We start from the raw sequence: 18,364 nt of genomic DNA on the forward strand, positions 1-18,364 counted from the left end.
AAATACAAATTGAAGAAAGAATAGGCATTTCCAATAAAAGGTGTTATTATAGCTGATTTCAGTTCTATGCCATATACCCTTGAGATTGTGTATTTTTTGTTGTTGTTTTTTTCTTTTTGTAAAAATCACATTATATAACATACTTTACAATTATTATTATTAAATCTTTTTTCTTTTCTTTTTTTTTGTCTTTTCCATTTTTAAAGAGAAAGTCCGACATCTAGAAATAAGAGGTAGAACTACTCAAAAACTATTATGTTTCCTGCTGCAGGAAAAACAAATTCAGTTTCTTTACAGTAATTTTTTTTTTTTAAAAAAAATGGTTAAAAAATTGACCAAAAAAAATATATAAGTCGCAGGGTAGGGCCCCCATAATTAAAAACAAAAAAATAACCTAGGGGAAAAAATAACACTTGTCAAAGCAACCGACAGGTTAAGAATCCGTTAGAAGTGTTACAGAATAAAAGTTGCATAGGAGAGGGTCATTGCTGCACACTCACTAAAGTGTTGTCAAAAAAGATTAGTCTGGGCAGGGATGTACCATTTTCGTTTCCTTTGCTTGAGACTACAGAAGCAGAGGCGACATTAAGAGCATATTAAGATTAGCAGCGTTTTGCAGGAGTGGAGAACTATGGGGGGATGAGCCTGGAGGGCAGTTTTGTTCTGTTAGAGAGAGATTTTAAAAAGAAAACAATAACCCCAAAGAAAAACACTGATTCACAACTAAAAAATAAAATAAAAATAACAGTCAATTCTGCTGACGTTTCACAAAATCGTGACAATATATCCTTAATACTTCCACCTCTGCTAAAGAGCTCAAGAAGAGGTGTACGTACGCACGTGACTGAGAAGGCAAAACCAGAAAAAGTGTCTTGGTCAGATTGAAACGGGGCGGGGGGGGGGGGAATGGACCGAGCAGAAAAATGTACAAGCAGGGCTGAGGAAGGTAGGGGAAATGGGAGAAAAGCCGAAAGGGAAAATGTCTTGCTTTTATCTAGGCAGATAGCAGTTGAATATTTGGCTAGTAATAAAGATGAAGAAAGAAAAAAGCCAGTGCGGTAGAAGATTAACGAACAAGTTACAAAGTAGTTTCTGTTCCCTTGCTCCTCCAGAAATAACCGCTGTCTTCAGGATCGAGCTCTATCCTAATTTGAGGCACGACTTTCATTGGAGTTTGTGGAGGGCTGGAGGGAGGGAGAGGAGAAAGAAAACAAAATTTATAAAACAGCATTTATACCCCCAGATTAACTCCTAGCATCTAGGTCAGGACGGGATTAATTGTTACGCTAAGAAATCTCCGTGACTCTTATATGTCACAGATAATTTGGGCCGTTGCTTGACCTTGGTGGAAAGAGGAGGCCCCAGAGAGCAACAGGCGGGTGAAAAAGGGAAGATGTTTAAGCACCGGCTGCTTAACAGGAAAGCCATGACCCAGTGTTGTGGTGAACTTTTAGGTTGTTTCCCCATTCATGAAAAAAACCAACCCAAAAATGTAGCCGTGAGACATGAAGAAAAATATCACAAGTCCTCTGGCCTACAGAGGAAAAAGATGGTCTGGAATCAGTTGAGTCTGATTGCACTGAATCAGAATCATAGAATCATAGAATAGCAGAGTTGGAAGGAGCCTACAAGGCCATCGAGTCCAACCCCCTGCTCAATGCAGGAATCCACCCTAAAGCATCCCTGACAGGTGGTTGTCCAGCTGCCTCTTGAATGCCTCTAGTGTGGGAGAGCCCACAACATCCCTAGGTAGCTGATTCCATTGTCGTACTGCTCTAACAGTCAGGAAGTTTTTCCTGATGTCCAGCTGGAATCTGGCTTCGTTTAACTTGAGCCCGTTATTCCGTGTCCTGCACTCTGGGAGGATCGAGAAGAGATCCTGGCCCTCCCTTCCAACTCTGCTATTCTATGATTCTATGGAAGCAGTGGCATGAAACTCCTTGTGTTTGATGGGTTCCCGGTCCCTCAGGCAAGCACACTTTCCAGCAAACTGACATGGAACACCCAAATCAGTGAGACTTCTTTAATTAGAGAAAATCCGACAGCAAAACTTCATGGTTTCACACTTCAGAAATCATAGAGTTGATGGTCAATAGCTATAGGATCCAAGAAATTCCAGAACAGTCAAAATCTAACCACTACTACCGTGATGAGATCCCCATCAACATGGTTTCCGCATTGCCATCTCCATGGTTCTGAATACAAGCTTTTATTTCTGCACACAGGAGACGGGTTGTGATCCTGGTATAATCATGGTAACATCAAGGTTTACTTCCACTGGTAGCCAGAGTACGAATCAACTAGGGATGGGTGAAAGAGTGATGTTCGAGATACTAGGATTCTCCGAACCTCGTCTTGCTACTCGTCTCATGCCCAAGTCCTGTTCAAATTTGTGATTGGTGCTCACTCTGCATGAACAGGAAAACTGCACAAATCAAACAGCAATCCGATGTGAAATTTGCGGAACTTCCCCCAAATTTGCACATATTTCCTAATTTGCACAACCTTCCTCCATAGGCTAAAATGGGGCTTTCACTCTGCAAGGGGAAAGTTGCGCAAATTAGAAACTTTTGCAAAATCGAACTGGGAAAGTTGCACAAATCACGAGCACATGTCCAGCAATTTGCAAACATTTTCAGCAGATTGTGACTGTGTTTGTGGCTTCGAACAGGGTATGCTTGCATGTTTTGTGAGCAAAAACGAAATTCTCACACATCCTAATGTCAATCAGGTGGTACATCTTCTGCACTGGAGTTGCAACCCACCCTATGAGACCAAAAGCCATACATGTATTATAAAATGTGTTTGCGTTAAGATCACACAACCATAAAGTTTCTTACCTTGGCATTGTGTGGCCGTGGAGGTAAGGAATTTTATCAGCATGATGTATGGCGTTCAAGGAATGTTGGTGATTTTTCTCCTGTTTTATAATTTAAAAACATATATGTATATATTGATTTCAGAAATGCTGACCTCCTCCTTTACTTTATAAACATATTCAAAAGGACTAAAAATAAATCCTTGCATTACTGCCTCCAGTAACACACTGCTGCTCTGGTCTTAACAGAACAAGAGTTAATAACATGCTCAAAACTGAGAGCTATACTGGACAAACGTCCCAAGTCAGAGGGCTGCAGCAAATTAAAAAGCTTTATTTATAAGAGGTTAAAGTACCGGATATAAAATGTTGAATGGCTTTGGTGGTTGTCCAGTGGAAATTCAGATTGTGTGCCACCATCAACCACTGGCCAAATGAAGAAATTATAGGATAACCACACATGCTGGCAAGGAAGCTATACATTAGAGAAGTCATATGAGAGGGAGCTGTCCAATTTAATGTGCATAATTCCCAAATTTACATTCGAATGGGATTTTGCTACTTGGAGCAGGTAGGAATTCTAATATGGCACCCATGGGAACCATTCCACAAACATTCCTGGGGAGGTAGCCATTAAATACGAATTGATTCTAGGAAATGAGCCTCAACCTCCTTGAGAAGGCCTCACTTCCTTGGGATGAGGTGGAAGAGGAGAACTACTTCTGTTCAGGCAGCATGAAGCCTTTTTATGTTATGGGATTAGCAACTTTTGTATACATTTGCAGTTAAACCTAAACATTTTGCTGGCACCATGTTTACCCCTGCGTCAAACACCACCTTCTTTCTGGGTTCAGTTTAGATGATCTCTTCTACCTTTCACCTGTATCTGAATATTTTGATCTTTACCTTCTACCTATTTACCCATCCAATCAACATCACCCTGAAATCAACATGCCTATGTGAGCCACCCCCACCCCCACCCTGCCCACTTGAACCTTCTTCCCTGCCCAAAGCGAACACTTTGCATGTAGTTCTCCCATGGCATAAAGGACAGGATGATGTGATGATTACAACTGGTTTACAGCAGGGGCACAAAGGCACAGCACTGCATTTGAATTCGAAAAAAACAGACGGGTTGGATTTAAAAAGACTGCAGCAAGTCTAACCCAGATTTCACAAAGCACTTTGGCCTTGGAAAGTGCTATATGGGAGGCCCTTGAAGACTGGGCAGCTAGTGTAAGAAGCTAGTGAACATACAGTTGATAGAAAACAGATGTGCGCTAGAGCACACTATCGAGTGCTTTCCAGAATTGCAAGTTTGGGGTGAACAGGCAATGTGAATGATTTGACCCCTACATCCAACCAGTGTTGAATGGGGCTACACTCCCCTTGTAGACTCATGTTTGCAGATTGGGTGTAAATCTGGATTCTGTCCTAAACCAGAATGCCCAGATTTCAGTGGTGGCCAGGATTGCGTTTGCACAGTTAAGGCTAATATGCCAACTATTTCCTTTCCTCGAGATTCAATCTGCCCATTGGTGATGCATGCCTGAGTTACATCCCCTATGGGCTACTGTAACAGGCTCTACGTGGGACTTCCATTGAAAAGTGTTCGGAACTTCAGCTGATCCAGAAAGGTTTAGTCAGTCTATTGACTGGGGCCAGTTATAGGGAGCATGTGACTCCCTTGTTACAACAGCTTCACTGGCTAACCGTCTATTTATGGGCAACAAAGCTGTAGGGTGTGTGTTTGTGTGTGTGCGTAGATTTTGACTGAGATGAGCTGCACCAGAAAGTTCACAAAACTGTGAATTTTGGAACACAACTCTGTCTTGGCTTTCCAAAAGGCTCAGGAGGTGTGAATTGGATGAATCCATTTCTTTAAAAAATATATCAACGGAGCAAATTTCTCACCCTGTGCCATCTCCAGATTTTGTGGGCCCTTGAGCAAGACACCTTAAATAGGGCCCCTCCCTCAGTGAACCAACCTTCTCACCACCATTGTCACTGACTGCTCTTGTTCCTCATCTTTTTCCCCATTATTGCTACCAATTGCTTGATTAAAAGGCAGAGAGCCAGGGAACAAGCAGACATTGGAATCTCCTGTCCCTCCTTCTCACCACAACCGTTGTCCGGGCCAGAGCAAGATGCAGGTGAACAAATAGGTAGCAACGGTGAAGAAGAGGAGCCAATCCAGGGAGCTCTTGTCCATGGGCCCCTGGTGGTTGTGTGGGCCTTCAGCAGGTGTTCACAGCCCTTGACGTCAGCCCTGTTCTCACCCATCCCTAATGTAGTCTTTAAGAGCCAGGCTGGGTCAGACCAAAGCCTCCTCTTTCTCCACGGTAGCCAATCAGATACCTGTGGGAAGCCCACAAGTAGGATATGAAGGCAATAGCTCTCTCAAGCTATGGTTGCCTCTGAACCTGAGGGTTCCATTTGGCCTCTGATAACCTTGGAAAAGGAAAGGAACCTCTCGTGCAAGCACTGAGTCATTACTGACTCTTGGAGGGACGCCAGCTTTCGCGGACGTTTTCTTGGCAGGCCTTATAGCGGGGTGGTTTGCCGTTGCCTTCCCCGGCCGTTATTACCTTTCCCCCAGCTAGCTGGGTACTCATTTTACCGACCTCAGGAGGATGGAAGGCTGGGTCGACCCGAGCCAGCTGCCTGAAACCAGCTTCCGCTGGGATCGAACTCAGGCCGTGGGGAGAGTTTCGGCTGCAGAAACTGCTGCTTTACTGCTCTGCGCCACACGAGGCTCTTCTGATAACCTTATTCACCCTGAATTTGTCTATTCCCCCTTTAAAGCCATCGAAGGGCTCATCTACACCAAGCAGATATTCCACTATGAAAGCGGTATCTAAAAGGCAGGAGCCACACGACTGCTTTACAGCAGTACTGAAGTGCGTTGACAACTGTTTGGGGCCCATGACACATTTCATATACCGCTTCCATAGCGTTATATCCTGCTTGGTGTAGATGTATCATGGGCCCCAACAGTTGTCACCATACTTCAGTACCACTACAAAGCAGTAGTGTAGATCCTGCAGCGCACTTCAATACCGTTATAAAGCAGTAGTGTGGCTCCTGCCTTTTATATACCGCTTTCATAGTGGAATATCCCGCTTGGTGTAGATAAAACCTAAGTTAGTGGCCGTCATAGTACTACATCTTGCAGTAGGACCTAAGTGAACCCCAAAACAGAAACAATAAAAAAAGGATTCTTGGCCATTCTACCCGATACTTGTTTGTAAAATATGAAACTCTTGGGCCATGCTTGCAGCTGTGAATTCTTCTTCTTCCCTCTCGTTCTGCTCTTACAAAGTAAAACATTAGTCATCAATGAGCTTTGGTTGATTCCACCTATTCAGCAAAACACACACTGAACCATATGAGATCCATCACACACAATTTCCTTTGGGATCCGATTATTATCAAGGAAGTTAAAGCAATAGAAGATGGACAGGGGAGTATGCAGAAGTGGTGATGGTGTGTTGTTGATTTAAATTAAAAGCACAATCACGTTGTGGGTATTAGCACAAATTTAAGATCGGGCAAGAAGGAAGCACACCCAAGCCACCTAAAGGAAGACAAGCATGTTAATAGTGCTAAATGACTCACATGATGAAGTCTCTTTTATTTATTTTTTAAAAAAGGACTCAATGGACAAATATTACGCTTAAGTTCTGATTTTTGGCAACTTAGTGGCGATCCTAAGGAAACAAACAGCAAGAGACAGTGGCGTTTGCCTCTATAGCCTGCAAACCGGAAGATTAAGGAGCAAGGAAGGAGACTAAAGGAAGTAATTAGAGCGAGTTAGAAGGTACATGCATCCACAGGTGGGAAAGAATATATATATATATATCGTGCCAGAAGTGGACTGGATGTTTTGGAGGGTCAGAAAAAAGAGCGAGAGGCAGAGAGCGCTAGCGACTGATCTGTTAGCAGCTGGATAAAAGCGATTAAACGTAGAGGCACAAAGAAGAGGAGAAAAAAAGCAGGGGGTGCGGGGAGGAACCCACAAGATATATATTTTTAAACGGGCAAAATAATTTTTAAAAGCCAACAAAAGATGTACATGCTGCATAAGAAGCCTGTTTTTTTAAAAAAATAAATAGGTATGGGAGTAAAAAAGAAGGAAAACATCTATACACAAGTGGTGTTTTTTTTTTAAAAAAAATAATCAATTAATATTATAAGTATATATAGATATATAAATATATATATATCACTCTATATCTGCTTTTTGGAAGTGCAATTCAGACTGAAGCAGGCATGCAAGAGGTTAGTTCTACTCACTGTCGGAAGGTTTGCTATCACTTAGGAAAGGTTCTTGTTCCATGATGTCCATTGGAATTTTAATACTTGGGACTTTTTCTGAGTAGGGGCAGTCGGACTGTGAAAGAAACGTGCACAAAAGTTCTTAGAATGGTTTCCATCTTGCTTGCGCTCTCTTTCTCTCTTAACATCCCCACAGATGATCGGCAGAGCATACCAGCCCAGTTCTGGCATGTGCGGGATTCTGCCCCAAGTGGCCATTGCTTTAACTGCCGCATCGCATTCGGCAACGGGTCCATCTGCTGGCAGTTAAAGGAATAACCACACAATGCAGTTCAGTCGACTTTACGGTTGTTCAATTTGAATGGAACCACAGAACGTTTAGGGTGATGGGTATATGCGTTTGTTTATGATATTGGTTACCACATGTCTCCTTCTGTTCCTCTGAGGGGGGTCAAGGCAATATACATTGGGGTCATGAGCAGTTGACTCTAGAGGAGGTATATATTCAAAAGGCCACGAAGACATACTATTCTGCTAATTTAATTGGAGTGAAATTACATGGCGTCTAGAAGGGTCTTCTTAACAGCTTCAAACAGTTCTCTTTTTGAAGACAAGAAGCAAAAAGAGGTTGCCGCTCTCTGTGAGAAGTCCACACACCGTCTTTGCGGTGTAGGAATTGGGTGCGTGAGGGGAGCACTGCACCCTAAAAACAATCCTCAATTAGTATTTCCTTGTGGCTTCCCTCAACCTTAATTTAGCCCTTGGTAACAGAAAACACCTCTGAACTGCAGCAACTACTTCTTAGAGACCAATATTAGAGACCAGGGCCACAGCTAGACCTAAGGTTTATCCTGGGATCATCCAGGGTTCACCCCTGCCTGAGCACTGGATTCCCTGTGTGTCACCTAGATGAACAGGTTTGACCCCTGGACAATCCAGGGATAAACCTTAGGTCTAGCTATGGCCCAGGAGGCCATTCTAAAGCTGAATGCTATAATGGTAGCCCATTTGCAATAAGCAGGAGCTCCAGATGGCTATTGAGAGGGGGATAGGCCGGTCCGGTCCGAGAAATATTGATGGCTGAGGTGGAACATCCAAATGGCATTACCATTAACTGCAGTGTCATGAACTGGTGCCTGAATTTGCTTTCACCCCCTCTCCTCTTCCTGCTCCATGTCTTTCGGCTTGTGCGTCACATCTTTTAGATCAGCTTTCCCCCATCTGGCCGCATCCAGATGTTTTGGACTTCAACTCCCATCAGCCCCAGATGGTCAGGAATTATGGGAAATGTAGTCCAAAACATCTGGAGGACACCAGGTTGGGGGAGGCTGTTTTTGATTATAAATCAGAACACAGCAACTAACTTACTCCTTATGTTTTTAAGCTACTCTGGGAGCTTAAGCAGCATTAATTAATTAATTAATTGTTACCAATTTTGATGAAGGACAGCCTATAAATATTTTAAATAAATAAATAGTTGTCCATCCCCTCCATAAATAACTATAAAGAATATATTAAGTAACTGACCATTTGACTTCCTTAACATCCCAAAATCTGTCTCACAACTTTTAATGATAAGGCCAATTCTAGGGAAAGCAGTTGTCAAGTGGAGTTGGTGCTGCCTTCAACGTCTCTGAAAGACCGTTTTCTCCCTCATCAGACTGCCTGTGCTTTAATATCTTCAGGGGAAGCCCTTCTCTCAGTCCCGCCACCATCACAGGCACGCCTGGTGAGAACGCGGAACAGGGCCTTCTCAGTGGCTGCTCCAGTGCTCTAGAACTCTCTTCCCAGGGAAGCTAGACTGGCTCCCTCTTTGATGCGCTTTAGGAGGCAGGCAAAGACGTTTTTGTTCCAGCAGGCCTTTGGTGAATAATCGGAACCTCTGTCTGTACCAAGGACTTTTAAAACTGTCATTTTAAATGTTTAAATGTTTTAATATTGGAATTTATTTAATATATTTTTAACTTTGTATATTTCTATTTATAGGTTTTAAATGTATATGTTTTAAATTTTGTAATGCTGCCTTGAGGCCCAGCATTGGACAAAAAGCGGGATATAAATAAATATAATAATAATAATAATAATAATAATAATAATAATAATAATAATAATATTTCCTTCACCATTGCCACTTAAAATGAAGGTGTGGCCTCTGCTTCAAGTAACTTTCTAGCTGACTTCATCTCAATAATCATTAAGGTGGAGTTGAGGGTGCGGATAAATCAGGGATGTGATAGCTAAGCATTGTCCCGTTCTATGGTGCCTTGAAGCTGACATGGGAAGCCGGTAGCAAGATCAAGGCAGGAAGGCAGATCAAGGTAGGAAGGAAGTAAGACCTTGTGTAGCTCTAAATGGGTCCTGCTGGCTGGAACTCTCTTTAGGATCATAGGAAGATGTTGTCTCAGCAGAGAGCAAAATCACACCTGTTTTTGCAATCTTAGACTTCTGCGAGGCTGGGGAGATGGAGGTTCTGCAAGGGGCATCCTCTGAGCCAGAAGATGATAACAAGGCCTTGTCCTCTGGCTGAGATGACCCTGAATAAGGTACTGACAGTCCTACCCTAGAGAAGGCAGCCTGTCCCTCATCCTCATCAGACTCCTCTGCTGCACACTGGAACGTCTGAGCGTCATGACAGCCTTCATCCATTCTAGTTTCCTAAATCTTCTGGTTCATCTTGAAGCAATAGAAATAGCAATGCTTTGTGGATCTTCAGTCTCCACAAATACTGTGAAAGTTCCTCCTTCTTCAATTTATCACTTCCTGAGCCTAATCAGCACAGAGCTTCCTGGAAGGTTACATGCCTCAATACAAAATGATAGCAGTGGTAGGAATACTGCCACTTCATCCTTCTTATGGCCAGCAATGGCCTTCCTCAGACCAGATTCTGCCCATGGATGGCCAGCTGCTGACTTCTAGAACAGAGCCTCACATAAGCTGCCTTTCAAGACCTTCCATTGGTTTGATCCAGCCTTAATACCTTGTGGAGATGAAGGTGATGGCATTCTCACTCCTGGTAGAACACCAGCTGAAGGCACAAGGGTGACAATTTCCCATAGGAATATACAAGATGGAAAACAATTCAACACATTCTAAGGCACAAGGTCAGGTAAGCATGTACGTGTGCGTCTGTCTGCAAGGTTCAAAAACGTGGAATTAGGGATCATGGAGAGCCACGCTTCAGACAGGCACTCTTCCTGCTGCTGATTATTTTAAACCTGGGATCACCAAAATGTGGAACATAATTGAAAGAAGTCAAATAATATTTTGTGCACATTCAAAAGGAGAAGAAAAGGATAAAAGAAAGCAAAAATGACAGAATACTCAGAAATAATATTTTCTTTGATAGTAAGTATGGTTGCCAGGGTATTTTTATATCCTAAAAAAGGAAATAAAGAGAAAAAAAATCAAGATTTGGGAGTAGAGTGACTAAATACACGAGGAGAGCACTGGGGTTAGGAGGAGAAGTCACATTTCAGTAACTTTGATAAGGGAGAGGAAATAAAGGTTCTTGGAAATTAACAATACCCCGGATCTTGAGAAAGGTGATGTGGGAAAGCAAGGCTCTGCATGGCTTCAACAGCTTCGCCACATAATATCATCCTCTGGGGACAGGTTCGTATGGACTAACATAATGTGTGAACAGGGAAATCACAGTGGCTGAGAGCAACAATCCTTTCGATTGTAGTGATTGGAGAAAATGTCGCTGCAATCATGGGAATTTTTGCTGGCCATCCCCTGGTCATGAGTGGGAACCATCCACCTAAGAAGTCTACCAAGAACAGAGAGGACAGCTTCCATGCACAAAAGCATTACTGTGCAATAGCCCCTTCTGAAGGGGTCTGGAAATGCATAATTATCTGGTTGAGCTTTTATATTGTGTTTTATATTATGGTTTTATACTGTTGTTTTATACTTTGAATGGTTTTAATTTTTGTGAACCACCCAGAGAGCTCCGGCTATTGGGCGGTATAGAAATGTAATAAATAAATAAATAAATAAGACAGGAGCCCCATGGGAACAGCCCCAGACCAATGAGATGACAAGGCGTTTTCCCTGGAAGCTGCAGATCTTAGAGGAGCTTACCTAGGCTCCTGGTACAAACACAGACATTGGCCAACTTTGGGTGTCATGATCCCAATGCAGCCAGAGACTTTCATGTTCGGCTGGATGCGCACAATCTTCACATCTGGAAGGGTAAGTTCCACAGGCTGTTGGCTCAGGCTATATCCTCAGCTAAACACTGCGTAACTTCCCTGGATGTGATAATCCGGTGCTGTCAGCCAAATACAGAAGTAACCATGCTTTCCTCTGGCTGATATCCACATCTCAGTTTATAGTTCAGCAGAGGAACAGACCAACAGAGATGCTCAGGGAATTGTAAGGGGGAGAACTTAGAACCTGAAAACAGCGATGCTCCAGGTCCACATTAAGCAGAATAAGAGCCTAAGCAGGGCTATGTATACTCTGTGCTAAAATAAATTAATATCTGGCATCCTGGCAATCCAAATTCCGCATGAAGAAAAAGCTAAATTCTGCAATTTGATGGAAATTTGCAGAATTTCCTCTGGTTTTGCATATTTTTGTTCTCATTCTGCTAGTTTTAGCGAGGAGTTAAGAACCAAACAAGGCATTGAGACATGCCTTTCCCAACCACTAGAAATCTCACCCATCAGTCCCTTTCTCACTTTTGAGATTTTAGCAGGCACTGCCTACCTCAACGCCATATTCAGCATCTCCTGTGGAATTGCAGAATACAGCTAGACCGGTGTACTAGGATTGCTCATAGAGCCTCACTCCCTGTTTCGGGGATAAGTAATATCCAAGACCTTTCAACTTCATGAGGTGGGGGCGGAGGGGGGAGCATGATTAGATACCCACTCCAAACCTGCACGGCTGCCACATGCTAGCCAGGGAGGGTAAAAGCATCAAAAACGTCTGACAATGGTGAAAATGGCCTTACGTCATCATTGTCACTATCCAGACTGCCTTTCTTTTTCTTCTTTTTCTTCTCGTCCTCCTTCTTCTTCTTGTCCTTTTCTGGAATGACGTCATCAAGGAAACTGAGGTCATGCTGGGAGAAGAGGTAGTCCATGGCCTTTCGGACCGCTACGAGTGCCAGGATCTATCAGGACAGAATTCAGCATTCCCTTACTAGCATGCACTTCTGCAGTTCAAGCTTACCTTGTTTGCCACACCTGATCCAGCGTGGCGGCTCTTCCCTTAGCCTTCAACTGGCGAGGAGAGGGTTAAATGTACTTGGGGTCTGAACAGCTATTAGAATAAGCCTGGGTCAGGTCGGAATTCGAAAGCTCCACCACTCAGATTGTAGGTTTCGATTCCTCAAGTTACCCACAAATAGGAATGCATGAGAATTTGTTTCATTTCATTTCTGATCAGGATTTTACCCAGTCCGCATCTGTGGTTGAAGCCTGAACATTTCTGGGCTTGCAATGTGATTAGCGGACGAATCCCCAACCCCAACCCCATGCATACATTTCAAATTGCAGGTGCGCTTTGCACAAATTAAACGTATTATGGTCACAATTTGCGTAAATTAAGCCCATTCTGCCCCAAATTTGTGCAAGTTATGCAAACTGCAGCTGCGCGTCAATGTTGCTTTATGAAAAAAAAATATCCAAGGAAAATTCCCAGATTCTGAGGCTTGTCTCCCAAATGTAAGCCAATTCTGGGGAAATCCGGTGAGCTTAAAATTGTCTAGATTTCCCCGCGACGGTCATCCCAATATTGAACTCATTTTCGGAGCAATAAAAAAAATGAGAACGTTTCTAGTTATTTCAGTAGCTGGATGGAATCAGAGGGAGGGATGGGTTGACCAGCAATGCAGTCCATAGCATCTCAGGTGGCCCTAGAAAGAAGAAGGATGCCAATGAAGCTGGGTGTGATCCTGCTAACCTACCATGACTGGGAATATGATAGCAGCCACTGTAGACTTCAAGATCCAAAGGAGCGCCAGGCACACCACCTGGAGGAAAGTGAAGAGGTGGACCCGGCGGAGGGGGACGTGTCGCAGGTAGATAAAATCAGGCTGGTGCTTGAGAGGCATCAGGAGCAACTTCAAGCGGTCCATGAACTGGGGAAAAGCAAGGAGGAAAGAGGCATTCAGTGCTATGGCACTGACACTCACCAAAGCAGAAAACGTGGACGATTATTTTCTCTGTAGGGCCTAACAAGTGACCCAGCAATGCCCCGCCCCTGAATTGAAATGGAGAAGTGGACGCTGCAGGATTCCATCCTCGAGAACCCAAACATGTTCAGGAGTGATGGGGGTGCATCTCTCCCCAAGCCTAAATCAGATTGTCTGTGATTTAGAAATAAGCTGAGCTATTTCCCCAAAAGTCAAAAAGAGCTTGGCTTAGTCCCTGAATTTAACTATGCACTGTCCTGAATCTACCACCAATCAGTTTCATGGGATGACCCCGGGTTCCAGTAATTTGAGAGAGGGAGAAAAATGTCTCCCTATCCACATTCTCCATACCAAGCATAATTTTGTACACCTCTATCATGTCTCCCCTTAGCCTCCTTTTTCCCAAGCTAAACAATCCCAGCTGTCATAACCTTCCCTCGTAGGGGAGATGCTCCAGCCCCTTGACCATTTTAGTTGCCATTTTCTGCACTTTTCCCAGCTCTACAATATCTCTTTTTAGGTGCGGTGCAGTCGCACCATAGTTTTGTATAAAGACAGTATGATATTGGCATTTATTCTTAATTCCTTTTCTAATAATGCCTAACCTGGGGTTTTCCCTAGTTTTTACAGCAACTGCATTTTTTACTGGGTTGACATTTTCAACAAGGTGTCCACCACAAACCCAAGATCTCTCCTCTCTCATCTCACACTATTGCCCCGCTCGTGCTCTTCGCTCCTCTGATGCCATGTTTCTCGCCTGCCCAAGGGTCTCTACTTCCCTTGCTCGGCTTCGTCCATTTTCTTCTGCTGCCCCTTATGCCTGGAACGCTCTTCCAGAACATTTGAGAACTACAAGTTCAACCGCAGCTTTCAAAGCTCAGCTAAAAACTTTTCTTTTTCCTAAAGCCTTTAAAACTTGATGTTGTTCTGACTTTATACTGTTAGTTTTACCCTACCCAGTGCCTGTTTACCCTACCCTGTGCCTGTTTGCTTTCTCTTCCCCTCCTTATTGTTTTATTATGGTTTTATTAGAATGTAAGCCTATGCGGCAGGGTCTCGCTATTTACTGTTTTACTCTGTACAGCACCATGTACATTGATGGTGCTATATAAATAAATAATAATAATAATTGGGGTTGTAGTAGATTATGAGCTCTGAAGGAACCAGTGTGGGCCTTCAAGATGGTGTTTTGTAAAAAGATACTCCCTAACCTTTTAACCTTATGTGGAGAACTGATGCTAAGAGCACACCCACCCATTTTGATCTTCCTGACTTTCCTCCACTTTAACAGTGCCCTCTCTAATGACCCAAGCCCAGGCAAGTATTAACAATAAACTATTTGTCCTCCAGCAACACTCTGGCCCACCGCCTGCAGCTGGCTGTCTCTGAAACCAGATTTATCTCAATCTGGTGAATGAAAGCCAGGCCCATGTTCAGGTAGGCCCAAATACATCTCTGTGGGGGAACACAAAACATGTGCTCTTTTTATTATTAAGCGCAGAAGAGTAACGCAATTAACAAGGTGCCAGAAAGTTAACAGAAACATGACTGGCTTTTCCTGGTGCAAATTCAAGGCGCTAGGTTCTCTGAGGGGAGGCACTTCCAAGGAGCATTTTCTCAGTGACCAATGTGTGCGGGAGGGGAGGAGTGTGACCAATGTGTGTGGGAGTGGCAGGGTCAGTCTGGACAAGAGCAAACTTCCCATGGGCTTATGTCAACACAGCCAAATCAGCCCTTTTGTGAATAAAAGGGAGCAAGTTTCACTTCAGCAATTAGTGGCTGTGCAAGGCTAAATTCATTGATGGAGAGCAGAGCCCAGCCACAACAGGCCTCCTGCTATATAGAGAGCTATACAATCAGTTATTCTCAGGGCAATATCCAACGTGACACAAGCACGAATGTAAATTATGTCATGCTAGCATAAGGGACCTCTAGGACAAGACCGATAGTGGAAGGGCAACAGGTTTTGTGGGGAATCCTGTCCCATTCCTTCTATTGGACTCGATGGCCTTATAGGCCCCTTCCAACTCTACTATTCTATGATTCTATGATATTCATGATTTTGTTTATATAATTTACGTTAGCGCTCATGTGGCATTACAACCCACTGAATTAATTTCAACCTCTACTTTTTAATATATGTTTAAGTCTTGAATCAGAGGGCTGATGTCAAACAGCCTCAAAGCCAAGGGTTCTCACTGGCATCGACTTTTATCAAGAGAGAAATGATCAGAATTGTAAAACTAATAGCTACTTTGTTTTATATAATGTTTACAGTTCCATAGAGAAATGCAAAGGCCAGTGAAAGAACCTAGCTAGTCAGCAGGGCGGTGTGGCTGCCCTGCCCATAAAACCCTAAGCAGCTTTGGTTGAGTGTACCTATGGAAGCCATCTTCTTCCATGTGAACTTCCTGTATCCCAAAACCATGTGGTCAGGCACTGCTTCAGTGAGACCCTCTAGGGAAGTTTCATTGAGGCCTAATCTACACCAAGCAGGATATTGCACTATGAAAGCAGTGTGAAAGTGGCATATAAACGGCAGGAGCCACGCCAAGCAGGATATAGTGGTATGAAAATGGTATATGGTATGTGTCAATGGGTCCCAACAGTTGCCAGTGCACGTCAAAACCACTATAAAGCAGTAGTATGGCTCCTGCCTTTTATATACCCTTTTATATACCGCTTTCATAGCACTTTCATAGTGCAATATCCTGCTTGGTGTAGGTTAAGCCCTAGAGGCACCTGGAACAGAACATGCTGTATGGAGATGCCACAACTATGGTAAATCTTTTCCAGGAAGTAAACAGCCCGATTCAAACATTGTCATTCTACGTGGCCTTAATCGTTTAAATAATGCTCTTGCCATCTTTGAAACCTTGATACACTGACATATTAATTGAATCACACTGTATCGCAGAATTCATTTTAATGGACGTGCAGGATTGGTTTATGTTGCCATGGTCACAAATTGCAAGCTGCCTGAAGGCATCTGTCAAAAGGCAGGGGCATACACCCTGTATATAAATAAAGGAAAGAAATAAAGAATAGAAAGGTTGGGAGAGCAACCTTTCCAGCTTGGATTGTGTAAAATACAGTGGTTACTATTACTATGGTATCTGTTGGGTGGGACACCTGAAAGGGGCAGAGTGATAACCTTGATGGCGCCACGTGGCTCCGGATACTAGTCTTCTCTGGAAGCTTGCACCATGCCCCTTCCGGATGTCCCACCCAATAGTTCTCCCAAAAATGGTGATTAATGTACTTTAAATCAATACAGACATAGCTATGAATCAGGCTCTTTTTATTTTTAATAAAACTCAACACCTACCATTTTAATCAATTATATTATATAAATAATATATAATATAATATCTACCTTCTACCTATAGAGATAATATATAATATAATATCTACCTTCTACCTATAGAGCTTCGGCTATTGGGCAGTATAAAAAGGTAATAAATAAATAAATAAATATTATGATAGATATCCTGCCTTTTAAATAATTCTCCTCTTCCTTCCCCTTCCCTTTTTCCTTGCGTGTTGTGCCGCCTTAGATAAGCCTGTGGGCAGGGACTGGATTCTTTTACTGACTATTTGGCCCTTTCTACACCTAAGGAATATCTCAGGATGAATAACAGATGACAGACAGACAACTTGCCCTTCAAAGATTTTTTGTTTAGGATCAGTTTTGTGGAGGTGGAACAAACTGTGCACAAATATATAAATGCTAGTCAACTTTAGCATGCCTCTTTAAATGAAAATGAGGCAGAGGTCAAAAGGGAGGAATTCCAGAAGAGCAACCACATTCCTGAGCGGTAGGAAAACAGGGCCGTGGGCTGCAGCACCTTAACAGCTAACTGGTTAATTGTGCCATGTGCTTTTACAGGTGACGAATGACCTACTTCAGATGCATAGGAAAGAGAGCTTTGGTTAATGTTTGCTATCTTTCTTGACAAGGGCCTTTGTAACGTCTGCTCCGCCTATCAGAAGGGCCTTGGTTGCTAAGGAGAAAACTTACCTGTACTCCATTAAGAGAAGCGACGCCCATATATAGAAACACTCCGTACAGCACAGGCATGGGAATAAACTAAGAGAGAGGAGTAAAGGGAGAAGAAGAAGAAGAAACCTTGAAGTTAGCAGTTTTTTAATAAATCAAATTCATCCACAGTTAAGCATCCAAGTCCTCGCTTATAGAGAGATGCACATCCTTTGAGTTCTACACTTGATTACTGGATGCTTGGTTATTATTTTATTGAAAAATCTGTTAAAGAAAACAAACAAAAATACCAGTAGCATATTATTAGAAATCAACTAGAGAAAATGTAACAACGAAAGTACACAACAAAAAGCCCAGGCAAAGGGAATCAAAGCCTCACGCATCTTTCTGCAATCTTATATACCATGCAAGACATCCTTGTCTGATATTTTCATGTGGTTTTGTTCTATTCCAGTATCTAAGAAATGCATTCCAATTTCCCCCTGATCCCTCAAAATCCTACTTTCAAATTTTCCTAAATTAGTTTATAGTACTTTTTCTCTCTAGTCCATTTTCAGCTGCTGGGGCCACAGACCATGGGTGATTTGAGAGGGGATACAATGATTCGTTGGCATTAGACACCTCTCGTTTTACCAAATACACCGTATTTCTTCGATTCTAAGATACACTTTCCCCCCCATATAAACATCTCTAAAACTGGGGTGCGTCTTAGAATCGCGGGTGCATTTATTATTTCTTAGAATCGAAGCTTTTTTTTTCTGTTGGTGGTACTGAAATTAGTGTGCGTCTTACAATCAATGGCATCTTAGAATCGAAGAAATACAGTAGTTTCGATAGAAGCTGGACCATTTTTGGTTAGTGTCTAACCTAGAGTCTGCAACTTCGAGGGAGGAGGGTCCAGGGGTCACATTCATGCCTCCCACTTGGGATGCCCTTTCTAGGGTGCTGGGGAGTGGGGGAACCAACAATTTGCTGCTGAAATTCAGCAGCAAATCACAATGATGTGATAAAATGGTCAAATGTAGCTTATTCTCAATCAAAATTTGACCCTTTAAGCGTTCCGTAGCACACAAAAGGGCAATTTTATTCCCACTGCTGCTGAATTTGGTCATGTGGGGGGGGG

At 42.9% G+C, this 18,364-nt stretch overlaps 1 protein-coding gene across 2 annotated transcripts in view; it reads right to left on the reverse strand.

The window, feature by feature from the left end:
* Positions 1–1,095: 1,095 nt before the first annotated feature.
* Positions 1,096–18,364, reverse strand: part of SLC4A4 (solute carrier family 4 member 4) — a 241,183-nt gene continuing 223,914 nt past the window's right edge. For both annotated transcript variants that reach the window (XM_063135204.1, XM_063135203.1), the window contains exons 21-26: positions 17,263–17,331; positions 13,014–13,187; positions 12,057–12,218; positions 7,115–7,211; positions 2,841–2,920; positions 1,096–1,184 (exon numbers count right to left, since the gene is read on the reverse strand). In XM_063135204.1, coding sequence (XP_062991274.1) covers positions 2,877–2,920; positions 7,115–7,211; positions 12,057–12,218; positions 13,014–13,187; positions 17,263–17,331 — 546 coding nt within the window. In that variant the 3' untranslated portion in view covers positions 1,096–1,184; positions 2,841–2,876. The remainder of the gene's footprint in view (positions 1,185–2,840; positions 2,921–7,114; positions 7,212–12,056; positions 12,219–13,013; positions 13,188–17,262; positions 17,332–18,364) is intronic.

This window comes from Elgaria multicarinata, chromosome 10 (assembly GCF_023053635.1).
Source record: "Elgaria multicarinata webbii isolate HBS135686 ecotype San Diego chromosome 10, rElgMul1.1.pri, whole genome shotgun sequence".
NCBI lineage: Eukaryota > Metazoa > Chordata > Lepidosauria > Squamata > Anguidae > Elgaria > Elgaria multicarinata.